Raw genomic sequence first — 21,901 nt, 5'->3', positions numbered from 1 at the left:
ATGGTTAAACCATAGCAATGTGGCTAATGGAGTGATCAGGGAATGGCAGGGTTTTCTTTCCCCCTCAAATTAAAAAAAAAAAGCCCTTGCTTTGGGCATCATGGAAGTAGCCCAGAAAAATTGCCAATAAATGTGCTTTCTGAATTCAAGTATTCTGTGTCACAGGAACCTGGGGGCCACACTGATCTCAGATAATATCAAGTGTGATGAGACCAGTGTTTAAGTAAATTACACACCTGTTTATATATATAATATAATTAGCCCCAAATGCCTGAAATCTTAATTGTAGTTTGAAACTTCAGGACTCCAACCAAACAACCAAAAGGAATTTTTCAAGTCAGAGATAAAATAAAAGATTCTTATATTGGATATTGTTCATTAAGAAAAGGAACACATAATTGGCATTGTTATTTCTTGTTCTAATAACTCACCTTACGTCGATAAGGTCACACTTATTTCCTGCAATAGCAACTACAATATTAGGTGGGCCATGCTGTCGAAGCTCTTTTACCCAATTCTTTAACGTTGAAAATGTCTCCTGTAACACAAAAAAAGAGAACTGGCGAGCTAAGCAACTAAAAGAGTTTTCAAAATAGTCTAAAGAAAACTATATATAGCCTTACTTCTTTTGTGATATCATAAACGATTATAGCTGCAGCCGACCCTCGATAGTACATTGGTGCTAAGGCACGAAACTGCAGAGGAGGGGGAAAAATAAACAAAATTGGGAAAACTGGTTAAATATGTTTTTTACTAGACTTTTAAGCCATTATCCCTGAACGAAAGGTAATCTTTTTCTTAAGCCAAAGAAGATGACATGATGCTTTAAAGCAAATGAACCAGTAATTACCAAAGGCAAAAACTTTTAATGTAACACTGAAATGTCTCTCAGAAGATAGTTTAGCATACAGCTTTATAGGAATTAAATATGGTGCTATAAACAATTGTTTCAGCTAAAAAGGCTTTTTAATTGAACTCAATGTTATAATTCCCAAATTCATTTGTTCAATAGTCCTTTAAACTTTGGCTTCCCAAACAAACTATCATGGAAATAAAAATAATGCTGTAAATAGTTCTCCAGAGAAGTGGCTGCATTTGGATGTCGTAAAGATAACCCTTGTAATCTAAATGCTGATTGTCCTTTAGAAATGAGTACACATTTACATTCACTACTTGGATGAGTTTGCAACTTGCTTTTTTGCTATCTCTGCACGTGGCAATTCCCAAATGCTGGGTACAGATCTCATTTCATTTACATGAATTCAACTCTGTACTCAGAGTTTCTTCCCACCCACCACCTCCCCTCCCCAACACACACAATAGGGAGGGAGGAGGAGGAAAGGGAGAGGGATAACCAGCTGAATAGCAAGGGTGATTTAGCAGACCACTTCTCTTGATAAGTGTGAGATGGAAAATGTGAAGCTTTTTCGCCAACCTCAGTTCCTGGGCACAGTTCCGGTGTGAGCAGCTCACTCACTGAATGTGATGCCAATGTTTAACATAAGAATTTTGCCTACACTTGACTTACACTTGATATGACGCCACTGAGCTCGCATCCTTCTGTTTCTGGTGGCTTACCTCCAAATACAGGCAAGAATCGTCACCACAGGGGAGCATTTGGTGCACATGTATAATCCACATACAGAATTATGAATTCTGTAACTTCTTACGCAATGGGTTTAACCTCTGGGGTTTTAAACTTTTATATTAATTTGAATTTTACAAAAGGAAGTGAAATTATGACTGCAGCTCCATGAGGGAAGTCAGCATGCATGCTGAGTATGCCATTTTGTCTTAGGGCCCAGCACCTGGCACACTGTAAGTAACCAAGAACTGGTGAGCAAATGAGTAGCAACTACGTAAGCACGGAGGGATGTCAAACTAAGTGCCAGACCCAGATGTCCAGACACAGAAACTTTTACCAGTCTTTGTGAGAGAAACCCCTGCCTGTGGGCTGAAAGTCTACTAACTTCCAATAAAATGATACATTAAGTTTTAACGAGAACAAAAATAAAGGTTGTAATCAAGAAAGCACTACAGAAAAGGAAACTACATTATGAGGTAAAAAAGACTTAAAATGTTGGATTGACTTCTATAGCATAAGAGAAAATGAGACAGAAGCACAGATGGAAGAAAGGTTATAGCATTAGCTTTCATTTGGCAATGTCCCTCACAGGTTGGTTTCTTTTTTCTTCTTTCTTCAAATTTGTAATGTAAAATTCACATGGAGAAAAGCAAAGATCTTAGGACAATCTGATAAACTGACAAATGTATACATTCATGTAAACACCATCCACCAAGATAGAAAATATTTCTATAAACAAGGAAAATTCCCTAAGATCCTTATCATGTCCTTTTTTAACCTTGATAATAACTCTTGTCTTCAAGTCTATTTTATTGATATTCATATAACCACAATGGGTTTCTTTTGCTTATGATTTGCATAGAACATCCTTTTCCATTCTCTTATTTTCAATCTATTTATCTTTGTTTTCTTTGTTTTTATATATAAGGTCATTCTTTTATAACAGGCATATACTTGGGTCCTGCTTTTTGATACAATCTGACAACCTCTGCCTTTTAAGTAGAATGTTTAGTTCTTTTATATATTTAATGTACTTCCTGATATATTTGCACTTAGGTCCACCATTTCATTGGTTTTATTTATTTTATTTAATTAATTAATTTTTAGAGACAAGGTTGCCCAGGCTGGAGTGCAGTGGCGAAATTATAGCTCACTGCAGCCTTGAACGCCTGGCCTCAAGCAATCTTCCTGCTTCAGGATCCCAAGTAGCTGGGACCACAGGCATGTATCACCACTCCTGGCTAATTTAAAAAAAAAAAATTTAGAGATGGGGTCTTGCTGTGTTGCCCAGGCTGGTGTGAAAATCCTGTCCTCAAGCAATCCTCCCCCCTTGGCCTCCCAAAGTGCTGGGGATATAGCCATGAGCCACTATGCCTGGCCTTGACTTGTTTTATATTTGTTCCATTTCTTTTTAAATTCTTCTGCTCCTCCTCCCCCTGCCCTTTTGCATTGATGGAATTTTTTTTAGTATTCAATTTTAATATATTAATTCCTCCCTTGGCTTTTTAGCTATACTTACTTGTATTACTTTTTAAGTAGCTGCTCTTGTATCTACAATATATATTGTACATTTTAGTTTAAAATGTAACACTTCATGTAAAATATCAGAACTTTGCAAGAGTTTAATTTCTTTTATCTAACCACCCTTTGTGCTATGGCTGTCAAATATTTTAAATCTACATACACTATAAACTGTACAATCCAATGTTGTAATTTTTGAATTAAATAGCCAGTTATCTTAATCAATTGAGGAAAAAATAATAGATTTTCATATTTACCATTTCCAGTGGTTATTATTTCTTTCTACTGATCTGGTATCATTTCCCTTTAGTCTGAAAAACTTTCTGGGACTGCTATTGCTGAATTCTCAGTTTTTGTTTTTATAAAAATGTCCTTACTTTGACTTCCTATTTTAAAAATAATTTTGGCAGGTTGACAGTTTTTTTGCTTTCAGCACTTTAAAGATACAGTTCTAATGCTTCTGGTCTCCACTCTTTCTGTGAGGAGTTAACTGACATTCACGTTGTTGTTACCCTGTCTTTTATCTCTGGCTGCTTTCAAGATTTTCTCTTTATCTTTGGTTTTTAGCAGTTCAACTCTGATGTACCTAGATGTGGTTTTCTTTCTACTTACAGGTTTCCTGGACTTCTTGGATTTGTAAGTTGATATGTTTCACCAAATTTGGGAAATTTTCAGCCATTAATGTCTTGTTTTCTGTTCCCACTTCCCTCTTTGCTCCTTCTGGGTCTCCAACTGCACATGTTCTTAGACTGTATGAATTTGTACCTGTGATATTAAGACTCTATTCATATTTTTCTACTCTTTTCCCCCCTGTTTTTCTGATTAATCTGTTCTATCACCCATCCAGTGAATTTTTCATCTTAGATATTGCAACGTTCAGTTTTAGCATTTCCATTTATTAGTTTTCCTTCTGTGTGAGATTTCCCATCTGTAGTTAAGTCATTAGGACTACTTTTAACTCTCTGAAAATATTTAAAATATATGCTTTAAAGTTTTGTGTCTGCAAATTCTAGTAACAAGGTCACTTTGGGGTTTGTTTCTACTCACTGCGTCATGTTTTCCTGTCTCATATGTGTAGTAATTCAGATTGCATGCTGGACAGCAAAGATGACACACTGCAGACTCTGGGTTTTGTTTTCTTCTCTGCAGTGTTAAATTACTGGAAGACCATACTGACACTGGTTTTACATGGTGTTAGGGTAGGTCTATTTGGTTTTGCCCTTAGTCCCAGGATGTGGTCTCTACTCCTAAGGCATGGTCCTTTTGAAGTTTCAATGCAATGCCCACGGTATTTAGCAATCCCCTCTAACATGGCAGGATTGGATTCAAACTCCAAAGTCTAGCTCTGTCGTAATGAGCAGCAGCTGAAACCTCTGTTCAGTCTTGTCACCCTTTCTAGCTGTTGCTTTCTATTGGGTTTTATAATATCTCTCCTGTGGAGTCACAATTTGGGAGTCTTAACCAAAGGCCTGAGGGAAATTTATAAACAGATTTTGGGGTTTCCCTCCTTGTTGCATCCACCTTTTCTAGGATTTGCCTCCTCTTTTTCCAGCTGCTCTGGCAGTCCCAAACTCTGTCCTCAAATAGTAAGAGCCTAAAAAGACAGACTTTCTGCTTGAGTTCTAGCTATCTTGTGCCACACAGATTGAAAAGTGCCTACTGCGGAAAAGCTGTAAAAATGTGGATTTCACCCAATATAGCTCCTTTTTTCAATCTCTGACTGCATTTGGTTGCTTGTAGCACCTTCAAACAGTTGTTTTCAAATGTTTTGTCCAGAGTTTCTATATAATTGTTATCTGTGGGAGGGTTAGTCCAGTATGAGCTACTCTGCCATTATTGACATAGAAGCTCTTTCCATGTTCTTTTGGTGTAAAGAAAGAAGGTGGAAGCACATATAGAGACTCAAAAGATGTCAGTGCAGCTCTGCTCTGATAGGACCTGGCTCTAGATCGGGGGTGGCAAACTTTTTCTGGTTAAGGGCCAGGTAGTAAATACTTTGGCTCTGTGGGTCATATGATCTCTGTCACAACTACTCAACTCTACTGTTGTGGAGTGAAGGCAGCCACAGACAATATGTAAACCAATAAGCATGGCTATGTTTCACTAAAACTTTATATACAAAAACTAGCAGCAGGTTGGATTTGGCCTAAAAATTTATTATAAATTCTGTGTTTGCAAATTCTAGTAAAAGGGTCACTATGGGGTTTACTTCTACTCATGTTTTGTGTTTCTCTATAAATGCAGTAATTCTGGTTGTGTGTTGGACAGTGTGGATGACACACTGAGGACTCTTGTTTCTGCTACCGTCGACCCCCAGCTCTAGATAATACTTAGCCACTACAGTTGCTCCTGATTTTAAACATGAGAACAATTTCTTACATGACTACTGTGACAATCGAGTCTGTGCCTTCCTGGTGTCCTGACCTCTGTGGAAACAGTCATGAGGAGAAAGTACAATTAAGATGCAGAAATATAATCTTTAAGGACTATATGCAATGTCTATTATTTTCTGATTAAGAAGTTTTCTTTTATATCATCACATACAGATGGCAAGTATTTGAAATGTTTTTGCTACATTTCTGGTATATTTATGATATGCAGTTATGGTGCTCATTTATGTATATGCTGTGTGTCTCAATATTATTGCAGGAGTCTTTGTTAGTGAAGGTAATTGGTGGAAAAAGATGACTTAGAATGAATTCATTTAGGACAGCAAATAATAGGGAGAAAAAGGTCTCACAAAAGCTCTATTTTGAGAAGATAAATTTAAAATCATGAAAAAAAGTCTTATCTTACCTGGTATTTGAAAAAACTTAGGCTTTTTACTGTAGCCAGAAGCTAATTTTTTGGATGAACATGGAGTCAAAGCTCACTTCTGATAAAACTATATGCTAGCACAATACAAAATCCTTCATTTTGTGTTTGACTTTCACAGTCTTATCATAAAAACTTTTGCAAAAATATTTGAGGGCTCCATCAATTTTCCCTAGGCCCTTCTTAACCCTTTGATACACAAATCATTATCTTCTGAAGCACTTACATCATCATCCTGATCAGTATTTTTCCTCTTCATTTAATTTAACAAGATCGCTACTGTCAAGGGCTTAACATGACATTTGAGAAATTCACCAAAATCACTTTAATCGACTTAATGAAATCACTTTGCAATCAGTTGTAACTGGACCATCACCAGAAGACAATCCATCTGTCAAAATGGTGTGCTGCCACAGACGTCGAATGGGGAGGATGTTTGAATGGTCAGTTCATCAAAAAAGTGTTTTCATTTTATGATGACCTTTGGTTCCATAATAAATCTCGTAACTACAGAGAACTAAGTAATAAACATGCAAACACCAGAAATTTATTATTTGAGTCATGCACTACTCACATGGTAAAAGTAGTTAAGGATCTGTCCTTATCTATGCCTAAGTAGGGCTGGCAATCAGCTAACATAAATCCACTGGCATCAACACCATGTGCCAGGGGCTGAGAGCAGAGATATGAAGATAGTCCCTGCTCTCAAGGAGCTCACAATCTAATGGAAGGCAGACATGTAAGGAAACAGGTGACAATCCCAAGGATGATGGCAATCAAAGACTGTTCAGGAAACAGAGGACTGCCCCTAAGAGTTCATCTGCGGATTCACCCACCCAGTATCTACAGCAGGCACTGTGCTATCACTGGGAATCCAGCAGTGAGCATGATAGTGTAGTCCCAGCTCTGGAAGTTTACAGTCTGCAGTCTGAGGGTGGAGGACAGAGACTGTGAATGAAAGTAAGTCGGCAGACATCTAATTACAACTTCTAACAAGTGTTCTGAGGAAAATGAGTAAGGGTAGTGATGAAAAATGAAATGGGGCCCCTGCTTAGGCACAGCAGGGTTAGGGAAAACTCCAAGGATGTAGCATTTAACCTGAGGCCAAAGGGGTGGTAAGGGAGCCAGCTGGCCATGTTCTGAGTGGAGGGAAGAGAAAGTTCTAGGGAGAAGGAAGAATGTGTGTGAAGGCCTGGGCAAGAAGTGCTGGAGGACATGGACACAGAGGAGGGCCCAAGAGGGCATCGAGGAGAGGAGGTGGAGCAGGTCACGGGGGGCTTTACAGGCCTCTGTTCAGAATGTGACTCTGATGAGAGGTGCAGTGGGAAGTCACTGAAGGGGGTTAAGCAGGAAGATAATAGGGTCTGCTTTAAGTTTTCAAGAGGTTCCTATTGGTCCTGTGAGGAGAAGTGTCATGGGTCAGGGCTGGGTGTAGGGAAAGCGGGGGGGACCAAATAAGAAAGCCATGGGAATACTTGGTGAAGTTAAAGGTGGCTGTGAGCAGGGTGCTGGGAGTGGAGATAGAGAAGTGAATGTATTTGAAATATATTTAGAAAACAGGGTTGTCAGATACCCTGCTGGAGCAAGTATGGAGGAATAAGGGTGAACGAGGAATCCAAGGCAACATCCAGATTCAGGTATGAGCAACATGGGTGTATGGCAAAGTGCTTACTCAACAGAGAATAGCAGGATGGTTAAGAAAACCTCCCTATAGGTGACATCAAAGGTAGGTCTTAAAAGCTGAATAGTTTTCCAGGCAAAAGGTGGGAGAAGGGCACGGGGGTGTGAAACTGTATGGCATGTGGGAGAACTACAAGCAGTTTGGTGCTAGAGGACAGACTGGTGGGAGGAGGTAAAAATGGAGAGTCTGGCTGCAGTTGGCACATTCAGGGCCTTGAATGCCTTGCCCAGGACAAACGGGTAGTCTTTGACCCAGAACAGGCTCACAGATGTGTTTCGCACAATCCTCTCAGCATTTCAAACCATTTGTGATTAGCTGTCAGATGTTTAGCTTTTTGTAAGCATTGCCATCTGGCTACCCTGGACATGTGCTCTTGCCCAGCAACAACTGGCTGGAGCGGGTGCTGCCAGGTGGTGCTCCTCTCCTGTCTCCCCAGTACAGGGCTGCCTGGTCAGTGCCCCTGGCCTGTGGCCTGTCCCCAAGAACATCTCCTGTGCAGCTCTGGGCTGCATGATGATGCTTCATGTGGGGCAGAAGCAGCTTTGCCTCTCAGAGCAACTGCATCTCTAACTGTGGAACCTATTAGAAGTGGGAAAAACAAGAGACAGGCAAACTGGCTAACCACAAAACTTCACCGACTCTCACCATCATGTCAGCAGAAAAGGAGAGGCATACTCTCTTGGGTGATTCTGTTTTCAAGTTCCAGAAAAAAGAGATGTTATTATATATCATTGTTTATACCAGAATAGGCTCTGATTCAAAGCATAATGGAATCTATGTTACAGCATGTTTCTTATGATGAGGGCTTTGCTGTTTCATCAAATATATGTGAGAGGGTAACTGAAACTTGGGATTCAGTGGAAGGTACATATATTACTAGGAGGAAGAGCCAAATGAGTTTGTGGCTAATAGGACCGACCCCAGGGCTATGTCTACAGATATATCCAGGAGGACCCTGTGTTAAGCAGCACTTCTGAAAGGTGGAAGTGGGATGGCTGGCAAAGGTCTAGCTGTCCTAAATGCTCCACTGTAGATGCACAACACAAGCAAAGGAGAGAAGTGGGGGATGGAAGACAGTAGCTGAAGTATCTCAGATGAGTAACTGGGCAGGGGCACGGCACCCAGCATTAAAAACAGGAGCAACCATGAAATCTGTACAAATGTATGGCGTTTATGTCTAGGACAACACTAATGGCTTGTTTTCTTTCCCTCCATTCGTCTGTGATGATTCTTGTCAGATTTTATACCATACACAGTATCTATGTTGTCTTAGATAAGACCGTGATGACAGACTATTTTTCCTGATTACTTCTGGTATACTTTTAAGAGCTTAAGATAGCACTGTGCATCCATCAGCTGTGCTGTTTGGATAGTAGTGTTTGAAAACAAAATTAAACAGCAGCTGAATAATGGGGTGGCTGTCAGAGGCACCTGGGTAGGGAAATCAGCCTTAGTACCCAGAAGGAAGATGAAGCAGCAGGCATGTGTCTGTCCCCTCCCCTGCCTTCCTGCCCCTTTCTGACTTTGGGAAGGCTTCCCCAAATCTCTTCAACACTGTGCTGCTGTGGCCAGGCCCCACTTCTGATTCAGCCTCTTGCTTAAATGGATGAGCATCACGGTCAATGTTATCATCAGGCATTTACTAAGTGTCTACTGCACTGTGTTAGTTCATCCTTTTCACTTAAATCTCAAACTTTATACATTGTAAAGTTCCCTCTGTAGCTTTTAACAGGTGGCTATAAATGAGTTGTGCTTAACTCTCCCTTTCTACTACTACTTCTTTTATATATCTCTAACTAGAGGATGGAGCCCCAAACTACACACAATGCTCTGAGTGGGATTTTATCAGGCCTGTTAGTCAGCATTTACTTTAAGACACTCCAAAGTATAAAAATGCCCTCAGTGCCCATTATCACTTTCTCCATCACTGGACTTTGTGGCTCTAATTGAAAAGAAAAAGGCTGGCCTAGCAAATAGAAATAAATGTGTCTCCAGTGCACAGAAGAGAAGTGAGTTACGTGAGATGACAGGGACATTGACAGTTTAGTTGGAGCTTTCATTTGGGCCTCAGAAAAACAGAGTAAATTAAAGAGTGACTTACTCGTTCTTGTCCAGCTGTATCCCAGATTAGGAATTTATGTAGCTCATTTTGGTACTGGACAGTCTTGGTCATAAAAGATGCCCTATAAAGAGAGACCTAAATAATCAGAATACAATTATGTAAAGCACGTTTCCAGCCCCAGTCGGAAACATCACTTAGACTTAATGTTCAAACTCCCAGCTCCACACTAAATCCTAATCGTGTTCCTCTCTGGAGTATTTATGGGACACTCAGATGCTGGCTGCATATTCTCTGTTAAAATAAAGCAGTAGGCACATCTGCCCAATACAAAGAAGGAGGAGTTCTTGGGCTTTTGATTGTCTAAGTTCCATATTAAAAGAACCAAGAGACAGTTTGTCAATCCAGACATAAGCCTCCCTTGTAAAACACAGAAACTGTTATTTAAAACGATGTTATCGTAGGAAAACTTTCTGAAAAAGCAGGGTATCCAGGAAATGTGTGCACTAGTTAAAAAAAAAAATTAGGCCACTTGGGTTTGTTCTCCCCCAATTCCCAAACCACATGCCCACATAAATAGCTGAGTGAGAATGAGTGTTAACACCAGAGTTAATAAAATTAAGATGCCAAACAAGCAGGAAGACAGTTGGAGAAGTAACAGCTGTAACAAGGTGACCTGATTCATTATCAGCACCCCGGATGACCACTTGTGTTTCCTTGACAAAATGGGCTTCTCGGCTGAGGTTCAACGTCAGCCCTCAGGGCCTCATCCAGCCCTTGATGGGGAAAGAATCATGGTTTGCAGACCACACCCCTCACTCCAAGAGCCACTCTATCCAGGGGGCTTCAATGGCAGGGTTTCTATTACTTTGGCGGCTCCACATGTTTTGGAGGATCTTGAGCTGGACCTCAAAGCCTGCATATTCTGAGGAGCCACAGTGGCCCAAGAGTACATGTCTGGACACTCTGGGGGCTCTAGGACACAGGTTCAGGAGTTCTGTCCTGGGCCTGGCTCCAATACTACCTTCCATTTCCCACCTCACCTAGAGGGCAGCCTCCCAGGAAGTCTTTAGTCTCCCAGTCTCCTCAGTGCATCCCAGTCTGGCTCGCAGAACTCAGAGGATGACCATGTCTTCTTTTCTACTGGATGATAAGTCTTCTGGGGTCAAGAGCCAAGTTGTACCCTAATCACCCCAATCAGCATAATGAACTCAATGGGTGGCATTTTCATATATGCTGAGAGCTCGAAATATTTTTCTTGAGATTCAAGTAACAGATAATCTTTAAAATAGTGCAAGTTAAAATACAATGACTTTCTGACAAATCACTGAACTTAGACAAGTATCAGAATCCTTAGTTTTCAAAATTTCAACTCTCATACAATGAATTCCTGGCAGTATTTATATAAATTTATGGGACAGCAAGTAGCCTCCACAATAGTGACTGCAATGAGGAAGGGAAAAATGAATTAGGAGCAGGATCATATTTATTGGACATTTATTTATTGAAAATTTACCCCTTGGTATCCTTAGTAAAGTGCTTTGTGCACAGAAGGTACTCGATAAATGGTTATTGTATCAAGAACTTTTGGTGATTCACTATGATTAAATCAGGATGTGCAACATGATTTCTCACTTAGGAAAGATCTAAGCATTCAAAAAGCATTGTTTATTGTGAAGATTAAATGAGATGATGTATGTGAAAGTGCTTTGTAAATTGTAAAGCACTATATCTATACAAGGTATTATTATTATTATTTAAAGGCAGCTCCAGGAAACGTTTTAGTTTAGACTTTGCAATTAGTCCTAAAAGCTTGCAACTCAACCCTCCATCAATTATGGCTGTGGTGTTACATTTAAGAGTGACAACAGGCATCCAACAGAAGCCTATTAACAGAGCCAACACATCCAACACATCCATTTTGGCTGCTCCAAGGACAAGAGAAAAAATATGCTTCAAGTAGACAAAAAGCCGAGAAAGGTATATGCAATAATTAAAAGGAAATGTTTCATTATAGGATCAGAATTCACCAAAGTTCAACCTACCTGCCAACCATTTCCCTTTAATGAAAACATTACTTATTACTGACTTATTACTGAGTCAGGAGAAAGACAACTGGCAACTGTGATATAATTAAAGTGCCTTAAAAGATTAAACCCAACTCCCTGTCTCTGGCCCTGGACCACCCTTCCAGCTCTCCCCTATTGTCACTTTCACCACGCCTCCTTCCTGTCTACCATGAGGTCTTCTTGGATCTATGTCCACGTCTGTTGGCTTCTTGTCCTTTTATCGCCAGCTTCACTTGTCAACAATGCTGATTCTTTAGCATCTTACCTGTCTTCTCTCAACCACCCAGACAAGCCCCAACAGCCTCTATACCTGCTTCCTTCACCTAATGGTAGGGCAGTGGCCTTGCTGGAGGAAAGCCACATAGCCACGTGGACCACCATGGAGATTCTACCCTATGTCAGCTGGGTCTGCCTCCTGGGCCTTCTCCCATCCCACATAGCAATTAGGCCCCATTCTCATGCCTCCTTTCCAGCTCTCTACCACTTCCTGCCACCATCTTCAGGACCACAGCTTGTTTCAGCCTTCTCAGAGAAAACAGAGGTTATAAGCCATAAGACTCCCATTAAGCTCCACAGTCAACACTCCCAGCTTGAAAGCAGACAAATTTCTGTTCACACTAACTGTTATTTCCACTTTTTTGACTTTGGCTGAGTCAGAGATGTCTCTTCTTTGGCTCATGCATCACTGCTGCCCTGGTTCATGACCCCAGCACATCCTGCGTGGGCCACTGCAGTCATTAAGCTGGTCTCCTCCTCCCAGGTTCAAATCCTTCAAAGTGTCCCTGTGTCTACCTTCCCACTGACCACTCCTTTTCCTTGAACGCTCTCCCACTGGCTCTCCCCCAGCCAGATGCTCCTTACCCTTCAGGTCTCAGCTCAAGCGTCAACGATCCCAGACACCTGTGCCATCCACCCAAACTAGGCAGTCTCCTGCCCAACTCCGTTTCCTAACACATCAGGGCACCTACCACAATGTCTGATTAGCTATTTGTTTTTTTTTTTAAATTTTAAATTCCCCTGTTCAATGTCTAATTCACCCATGAGAATTGTAAGCTCCATGAGGGTAGGGACCATGCCCTAGCTCTTCCTCTATAATAGGGATATCTTCTTCATCTTCCTCCTCCTTGCTATCCTAGTACTCTAAAAAACCGTTTATCGTGTTATGCACAAGCCACTTAGCTGGCTATTACTCCAGCAGTTCTAGGGAGTCTTGGCCAAGCACGTCCTGAAGCCGAAGGTGAGAAACACCACTGCAGTGGAGGGAAAGAGGTGAGATGAAAGGAGACTTTTGCTCTTTATCTGTAGCAAGAGGTGTGGCCTCTTGGGTTCCAGGCAAGCAGTTTAAGTAGCACAGAACTGACTATGCCCAGAGAATGTCTTTCCTGCCTTCTCCTGCTCAGCCATCAGCTCCAACCCGTACCCTAGCCAAGAGGCAACAAGCAAAACCCAGAAGTTGCTGCAAAGAGCCACTGTGTCCCTCCATCACTCAGACCTCTGGAATTCTGCTAAGACAGAAGTCATGGTACTTTACGTAGGGTCTCTCTGCCACTTACTCAGGTTTGAATCAGGAGCTCTTTCCCACCTCCAGGTCCCAGCTCAGGTGGCTATGGTGAGATGACCAAACTCTCTCACCTCTCCTCCCCCGAGCCCCACAATGTTTGTTTATAACAATGGGCATCTTTGTTGATTTTTTGAGATTGAAATCTTGGGTAAGAACCATTTCCTTTCCCTCAGCATCTGGATTTGGTTCTCCTCTGTAGCTGGACTCAGGGTTAGGTTCAGGAGGGGTGCTGCCTGTTGTCTGGCCCTGGGCAGAAGGCCTCTTGGCAGGACTCAACCATGAATTTTCCTGTGGCTTCAGGTCTTCGTCTGTTGAGCACAGCACTGTTCTAAATCTGATTGGTTTTAGTTTAACTGTGCAATCTAGATACTTCATCATGTTCTCGCACTTAACACGGTGACAACAGTGCTTATTTCCACTCCACCTCCACAATCATCCCAAATTCCAAATTCTCAGTCATAGAACATTATGTCTGCCTTTCACAGAACAGAAACTAGCCTGCAACTATTCATCGTCCTTTGTTACTTGCATGCAATTCTGTAGGAGAGCTGTCTGGTTCTTTATTTTATATTTAATCTACACTTGAACCTCAACCACTGGGATAAATTCATAAATTGGACCCTAATCTTTGAGTGGGACAACTACAATTTTTCCCTCCCATTGTCACTTGAACTCCAGGATCACTCCTTTAACGTTCAAGTTAAATGATGCAGAGGGTACGATAACTTCAATATCTTGCTTTTTGAAAAACAGGCAATGGCTCCCTGCCATTCAAATGATACATTTTTATTTTCCAGCCTGCCATTTACTTGTCTGATAACCTTATTTTTCACTACTAAACTGTCTCTCTTCGCTCTGCCTAGGCAGATCTTATTACCTCTTTAATCTAAAATCCCTACTAGCATTATTTCCTAAAGCTAGAATGCCTTTCATATACTTCTCCATTTTTCATGACATTCTAAAAATATGACTTTCATGCACACCAAATAGTCACGATATTTGGTCAGAGAACGTGTTTCCAATGAAAATACTTGCTACTAGGTGTTTTAAAAATTTCTTTTCTTTAACTGCAATAGACTTGTTTGGCTCTCTTGGAATATAGATGTGCTCTGACATTGCATTCAAGTGCCTCTCGTTACCGCACATTCTTTTCACTGCACAGCACATGGAATGCTGTCATCTTCATAATGGTATATAATACCTTTTCAGGATGAACAATTCAGTACATTTTAAAATTAACAAAGGACCATAACTGCTAAACACTCTAAATCTCATGCAAACAACACTTGGATCTCTAGGTTATAGATACTGATAGAAATACAGCTGAATACCAAGATCAAGACATAAAAAGACCAAAGGTACGTAACATCTGGTAGTTCCTGTAACAGAGATACCAACGGGCCTTCAAGCAGGTTTAGAATGGTGCAAGGAACTTGACACTTGCTCACTGAGGGTTAGCTGAAAATAAGGGTACGTGTGTCTTATGTTAGAGGAGCAGCAAAAAGCCAGAAATCTCATGAGATTCCATAAATTCAGTGACTTACGTGCATGCCAGTCACACATATCTTTAACCCTTCCTTTAAACTCTACCACCTCTTAGGCTAATGAGATCTAAGGGTTAACATATCACTGTGCATGGTGCTTTCTTCTAAGCATTCACTAACTACTTAAACCAGAGGGGTGCACAACAGACCTGTTCCATAGGTTCATGGTCATCCCACGCAAATAAATCCTTTATTACTTTATACATTATTTGTCCTATAGTCTAAAAACTTTTTGGAAAATATTTAAGATAAGGAAAATGTTTCTTTAAATATAAAGATAACTAAATAACAAAGAGCCTCCCCTTTCCTAAGTTTGTCAAGAATAACTTACAAAAATGTATACACTTTCAGATCATAAACAATAAAAATCAACAATTACAATGACAAAACTAGCTGCCTTGACTAAGTGTTCATTAGCATTAGGTACTCTTCTGATACTTTCACACGTGACCCCATTTAATCCTTACTGCGAGCCTCTAGGTGGGCTTTGATTCTTCATCACCATTTTACAGATGAGAACATGAGGAGACAAAGCTAGAGTGGTACAGCTTGGATCAGAGGCCAGACAATCGAGCCCCATGCCTGTGCTCTGAACCACAGTGCCACCCTGCATGGGGCAGTCTCATCACTCCTTCAAACACTTGGGCTTCTACCATGTGGTAAGAACGCTAGGTGGGCAATATGCCATCACTGCTCTCGAGAGGCTCACATTGGGGGTACTGCTCAGGAAAGCACATAATTACAGGCAAATAATATATGAGATAACTGAAGGATGGACAGAGAGCGTGGGAGCACAGAGGCAAAGCCAAGTTCAAGTACCCAGGAGAGTGGCAATGGCAGGTGTAGAGGCTGAGTAACACCTCCCCACCCCCAACCTGTGAATACGTTACCTTACACGGCAAGGTGCTTAGGCTAAGGAGCTTGAGATGGGGAGAGGCTCCTGGATTACTCATGTGGGAGCAGGAGGAGTCAGAACCAGAGGAGAAGGCAATGTGAAAATGGAAGTGGAGAACGCAGAGATGAGCCTTGGAAGAAGAGGCCACAAGCCAAGGCAGCCACTAGAAGCTGAAAAAGGTATGGAAATAATTCTCCCCTCAGAGCTTCTGGAAGAAACTACCTCTGCCAACACCTTGACTTTAAGCCAGTGAAAGTGATTTTGCATTTCTGCCTCTAGAACTATAAAGAATAAATGTATGTTCTTTTAAGCCACTCAGTTTGCTGTGATTTGTTATACCAGCAAGAAGAAACAAATCAGAGAAATAGTAAAGTGTGAGCTCAACCAGGAAGTTAAGGAGGGAGCTTGCCTAGCAGATGGGGTGAGGACCCAAGGGGAGTCACGTTTCATGAAGAGCACCAGCAGGAATCAAAGCAGAGAACAGAACTGTGAACATGCCAGAAACAGTCTGGTCATTACGCAGGGTCACACTGGGTGGGTGGGGTGGTGAATGCAGTTAGGTGACCACAGAAAAGGCCCAAGGCAGGCAGGGGACACCTGGTGAAGGGTGGTGACGAGCGCCCCCTTGGTGTGAGGCCCTGTATCTTGTAAGCCAGCATCTCCCCAGAGGCCAGTGCTTCATTTGTATTACCACTGAATATTTCCAAAAAATCACTTTTTAAACTGAGCCTTGTCTAAGCAATAATATTGGTAAAATTAAAAACTCACAGGTTTCATGAATTAGTTTTATTTTTCCCAGGAGACAATAAGAACCTAATAATACAAATTAAGAAGTATTTGCTGAGCCGGGCGCGGTGGCTCGTGCTTGTAATCCTAGCACTCTGGGAGGCTGAGGTGGGAGGCTCACTTGAGGTCAGGGGGTTGACACCAACCTGAGCAAGAATGGAACCCGTCTCTACTAAAAAACAGAAAAAATTGGCTGGGTGTGGTGACGCATGCCTGTAGTCTCAGCTACTCGGGAGGCTGAGGCAGGAAGATCGCTTGAGCCCGGGAGTTTGAGGTTGCTGTGAGCTAGGCTGATGCCATGGCACTCTAGCCTGGGCAACAGAGTGAGACACTGTCTCAAAAAAGAAAGAAGGAAGAGAGAGAGAGAGAGAGAGAGAGAGAGAAAGAGAAGCATTTGTTCATCTGCATATCACCTAAAATCATCTCATATATGATGTTTTGGAAAAGATGGCTAAAAGTGAAGGGGAGCCACTGAGGAAGGAAGGAAGGGATGATGCCATCAGATCTGTTCTAGAAAGTAAACCCTACAAGCAGGCAACACACCTTTGGGGTCCCCTTCCCAGATGCCAGGCCCTTAATAACCCATGGATGAATGAGCTGGATCTCTACTCTTAAGGATCTTCCAGAGCAGAAGTAGACAGACATGCAGACAAAAATTGGGGAATATTCAGCACTGTGAAAGCACAGGCAAGACAGAGGGAACAGAATAAAAAAGAATGGCAAGGAAGGAAGCAAGTTAAGCAGTCCCTGGAAATGAACCTGCAGAAAGATGGGTAGTTTTGTTAGGAAGGGACAAAAGGGACAGTTTAAGACTGATGCACAAAAGCCACAAGGTACTGACTAGAGTGAGGGAAAGGGAGAGTTCTCAGCAAGTCTATGGCAGGCTTTTGTCAGTTCAGGCAATTATGTGTGTGATGAACTACTTCAGTCATTTCCAAATTGTAACTGTATTCCTTACTTTTCTGAATTGGTAATACATTCATATACTTTAATATCAAAAATGTACAAAACGGGGATAGACTAAAATGTCTCCCTCTTACTTTTTATAGCCATCCAATTCCTCTCCCTGGAAACTCCATCTTAGCAGTTTCTTAGGTCTCCTTTCAGCAACACTTTAGATCTATAAAGCACATGTATATACAGTTTCCCCTATATCCTCTCTCTCTCTCTTTTTTTTTTTTAAAACACAGATGGTACATACCTTTGGTTTTTTGACTTGATACTATACCTAGGAGATCATCCAATGCAAGTATACAGTTTTCTTAAGTTGGCTTTTTTCCTTTACTGTATTATATTGAGTACTTGCATTATAATTGATATAATCGGACCCCTACTAATCAACAATGCTACAAATACTAACCTTGTACAATTATTAATCTGTTGTTTGGAACTTATATGAGTTTATCTGTAGGATAAAGTCCTAGAAGTGGAACTGCTGGACCAAAGGGTATGAGACAGCACCACACTGGCGAGCAGTGCAGACTGTCAAGGCAGACCACCCAGCTCCGTGTATTAGTTTTGCACACCAACTACGCACCAGTAGGCAAGTCAATTAACCTCTCTATACCACAGTTCTCTCATCTGAAAACTAGGAACAACTTCAGTACCTACAATACAAAGCTTTACAAAATTACACATATTTTATTGAGGTATAATTAATGTACAATAAAATGCAGAGTGTAGGTTTTCAGTTCAACGAGTTTTGACATCTCATGTTTTCATGTAACTATTGCCCAAAATAAGACGAACAGTATTTTCATAACTCCTACGATAGGCAAATCATTTCCGACTTCTACTTCACAGATTAGTTTTAACTGTTCTTAGATTTCATATAAATGGAATCAAAATATGTACTCTATTGTGTCTAGCTTCTTTAACAATGTTTTTGAAATTCATCTATATTGCTTGGTAGCTCATTTTTTTTTAATTGCTGGATGGTATTACACTGCAGGACTATTATCACATTTTGCCCATTCTTACATTGAGGGGTCTGAGTTGTTTCAAGTTTTTGGCTATTATGAATAAGGCTGCTATAAACATTTCTTGTACAAGTTTTTGGGAAACATGTATTTTCATTTCTCTTGAGTAGATACCTAAGGGTGGAGCTCTGAGTATAGGGTAGAGGTATGTTTAACTTAACATGAAAACAGAAAAGACTTCTCCAAAGTAGTTACATCATTTTATACTACTATCAGAAATTTATAGAGTTCTAGTTGTTCCACATTTTTGCCAACATTTTGGTTGTTACTAAGAATAAGGCATGCGTGTGTGCTCTTACACTTCTATTCAACATCGTATTGGAGGGTCTAGCCAATACAATAAGGCCAAAAAAGGAGAAAAGGTACAAAGATGGAAAAAATAAGTAAAACTCTTATAGACATCATAATATTTTTTACAATATATCATGGAGTCTATAAAAATATAACATATTCTTGCATAACACTGTCCAAAATAAGATAAACAGCATTTCCAATTATCAGAGAGTTTCCTCATACCCATTTCCAGTTAATTCTTGTCCTTATCCTAGGCAAACCATGAAGTCTAAAAATATAAGCGCTAGAAATAAGAAAATTGACATTTGATGCAATTATTTATATGGCAAGTTTTAATTGTCCCATTTTGGTATTTGTTTCTCTGCTCCCCTGTTTCTGCCTTCTTCGGATAAATTGATTTTTGGGGGTACTCTATTTTATTTCTTATATTGGATTTTTAGCTATAACTCTTTGTGTGTGTCTATTTTTTCAATGGCTTCTCTAGCGATTATAGTATGTATCTTTAAATTTTAGTCTATTCCCAAATGATAAAATGATACTATTTCATGAACAACATACGACTTCACCAGCCTAATTCTACATATTCTCCTCTCATCTACTGCGCTCCTGTCGCCTTTAACTTCTTATATTATAAACACAATTATTTTTGTTTTAAAAGCCAACAGCCTTTTTAGAATTTCTTTTAGTATTTCTTGTAATATGGACTTGCTGCAGACAATTTTTTTCAGCTTTTGTCTCTCCAAGAATGTCTTCATTTCACTTTCATTTTTCAAGAAAGTTTTTTCTGGATATAGAATCCTTGGTTGGCAGGGCTTTTTTCCTTTTTGTTTGTTTTAAACTATGTTAGAGATACCCTATCATTGTCTTCTGGCCTTCACTGTTTCTAACAAGTCAATGATAATTCTTATCATTGTTCTCCTGCATATAACATGTTTTTTTACACCTCTTTGGATTGCTTTTAAGACCTGCTCTGTATTTTTGGTTTTCAGCAGTTTGACTGTAACATGCCTAGGCTGTGCTTTGTTTTGTATTAACTTATCCTGCCTGGAGTCTGCAGACAGTCTTAGATTTATACACTGATCACTTCTATCAGTTTTTTTGGAACGTTCTTGCCCTTTGTCTCTTGAATTCTTCATTTCTTCCTTTTTCCTCCTTTCTTTCTGGGAAGCCAGACATGTGTATGAGAGACTGACAGTATCCTACAAATCTTGGATGTCTTTTCTTTTTTAATCTTTTTCCTTCTCGTTGTGTTTCAGTTTGGATACTTTCTGTCTACCTGACTTTAAATGGGCATTTTATGAGATGAGCTTAATAGCACACTGAACACAGCCAAGGAGAGGATCAGTGAATTGGATCAGGATTTTGAAGAATTCTCTTTGATTTCTATTTCTAACCCTGAATTGCTGTGCCTTGGTTGCTATTAAATATCACCCTATGTCCAGTGAAGGCAGGAATTCCTGTGGAAAGGCTGCTCTGAGCTCACCTACTCCACCTCAAGTCTCTGCAGTTGACTGCCCACATGTTCCCCATCTGTGGCAGATTCTCTCTGTCCCAGCTTCAGTAGAGGAGAAGAGCAACCATGGATCTCTTATAAATGGCCTATCACTTTCTGAAGTTTAGTTCATTTATGTTTTCTTGTGTGTTCAGCTATCTAATGGGCTTTTAAACACTTACCTTATTTGTTTTGTTTGGATGAGAATGACAATCTCTTGAGACTTTTATATCTGAATCAGAAGCACAGAGGGTTGTTTCAAGGACTCAGTTATTACATTTAAAGAATATAAAAGTACATCATTATCATTACTACTTATATTTTGATGGACTTTACCAAGCTGATCATCACAGTGGTTGTGCCAGTTTACACTCGATCATGGACGTGTTCACTGTTCCTTATTGACAAGGCAGGACAAGGTCTTTGGGGATGAGAGGGTGGAAAGGAGTTCAGTGGTAGATATGTGGAGTCTTAGGTGTCTCTGTGTTCAAAGTGGTCATTTGGAGTCACTGGAGAAAGATGGCCCTCAAAGCTGTGACAGTGAATGAAATCACCTAGGAAGACCCAGAAATCCTCACTGGCAGCATTTCAGCGGTAGAGACTGAAGTGGAGAAACAAAAGGAGGAGGACTGCTCCGAGAGGAAGAAAGGAGAATCAGAACTGGATCCCAGGGAACAAGAGAATTAAAAAGAAAAAAAAAAGAGGATATAAAGATGATGTCAGATACTTCTAGAAAGAACAAGTATAATAAAAAACAATCTGTGGATTATATTTGGTTATTCACAAGTTGATGTTAACCTCTACAACAATGGTGTTTCAGTATAATAATGGGGGCAAAAGTTGGTCAGAGGGTCGGTAGTGAAGAAGAGACTGGTAAATACAGACAATAAATATATACAAGTATGAAAATCTTAAAGAACAATTTTTTTCCTCAGGCACTCTCACTAGAGTGCAGTGGTGTCATCATAGCTCACTGCAACCTTAAACTCCTGGGCTCAAGTCATCCTCCTGCCTCACCCTCCCAAGTAGCTGGGATTACCTGCATATGCCACCATGTGCAGCTAATTTTTCTATTTTTGATAGAGACAGGGTTTCCCTCTTGCTCAGGCTGGTTTCGAACTCCTGAGCTCAAGTGATCCCCCTGCCTTGGCCTCCCAGAGTAATAGGATTACAGGCGTGAGCCACCATGCCTGGCCGAGAACAATTTTTTACTGAGTACTACCTATTATGAACTGAAGAGACAGCTGTGATAATTTCAGATAAGGTTCTTCTTCTTACAGAGCTTATATTGGAGTGATGAGAAGAGACAATAAGTAAACAAATAAATAGATGATTATAGATTTTAATACCTACTATGAAAATAAAACACTGTGTGGTGATAGTGACTGTGGTGGTAATTTGAGATAGGATGGCAAGGAAAACCTCTTGGATGAACCCTAAAAAGTAAGACGATCCAACCATTCAAGTGTCTAGAAGGAAGAGAACATTTCAAAAGAGAAATGCAGTAAATGCAAAGGCCTTGAGTTGGGAGAAAATATCAGGTATTTGGGAAGAAGGACTATGTGGCTGAAATGTAGTAGAAAGAAAGAAAGTAATAATCTAAATTTCTCTCAAATCCACA

General features: G+C 40.4%; 1 protein-coding gene across 4 annotated transcripts in view; it reads right to left on the bottom strand.

Annotated features, from left to right (window-relative positions):
- RAB22A (RAB22A, member RAS oncogene family) overlaps positions 1-21,901 on the bottom strand; it is a 56,141-nt gene that overhangs the window by 13,701 nt on the left and 20,539 nt on the right. For 3 of the 4 annotated variants that reach the window (XM_045528125.1, XM_045528126.1, XM_045528128.1), the window contains exons 3-5: positions 9,703-9,784; positions 624-695; positions 432-538 (exon numbers count right to left, since the gene is read on the bottom strand). In XM_045528125.1, the coding sequence (XP_045384081.1) occupies positions 432-538; positions 624-695; positions 9,703-9,784 (261 nt within the window). The remainder of the gene's footprint in view (positions 1-431; positions 539-623; positions 696-9,702; positions 9,785-21,901) is intronic. The other variant, XM_045528127.1, reaches the window with a different exon arrangement.

This window comes from Lemur catta, chromosome 17 (genome assembly GCF_020740605.2).
Source record: "Lemur catta isolate mLemCat1 chromosome 17, mLemCat1.pri, whole genome shotgun sequence".
In the NCBI taxonomy this organism is placed as follows: domain Eukaryota; kingdom Metazoa; phylum Chordata; class Mammalia; order Primates; family Lemuridae; genus Lemur; species Lemur catta.
This window is presented reverse-complemented; position numbering and strand designations above follow the sequence as displayed.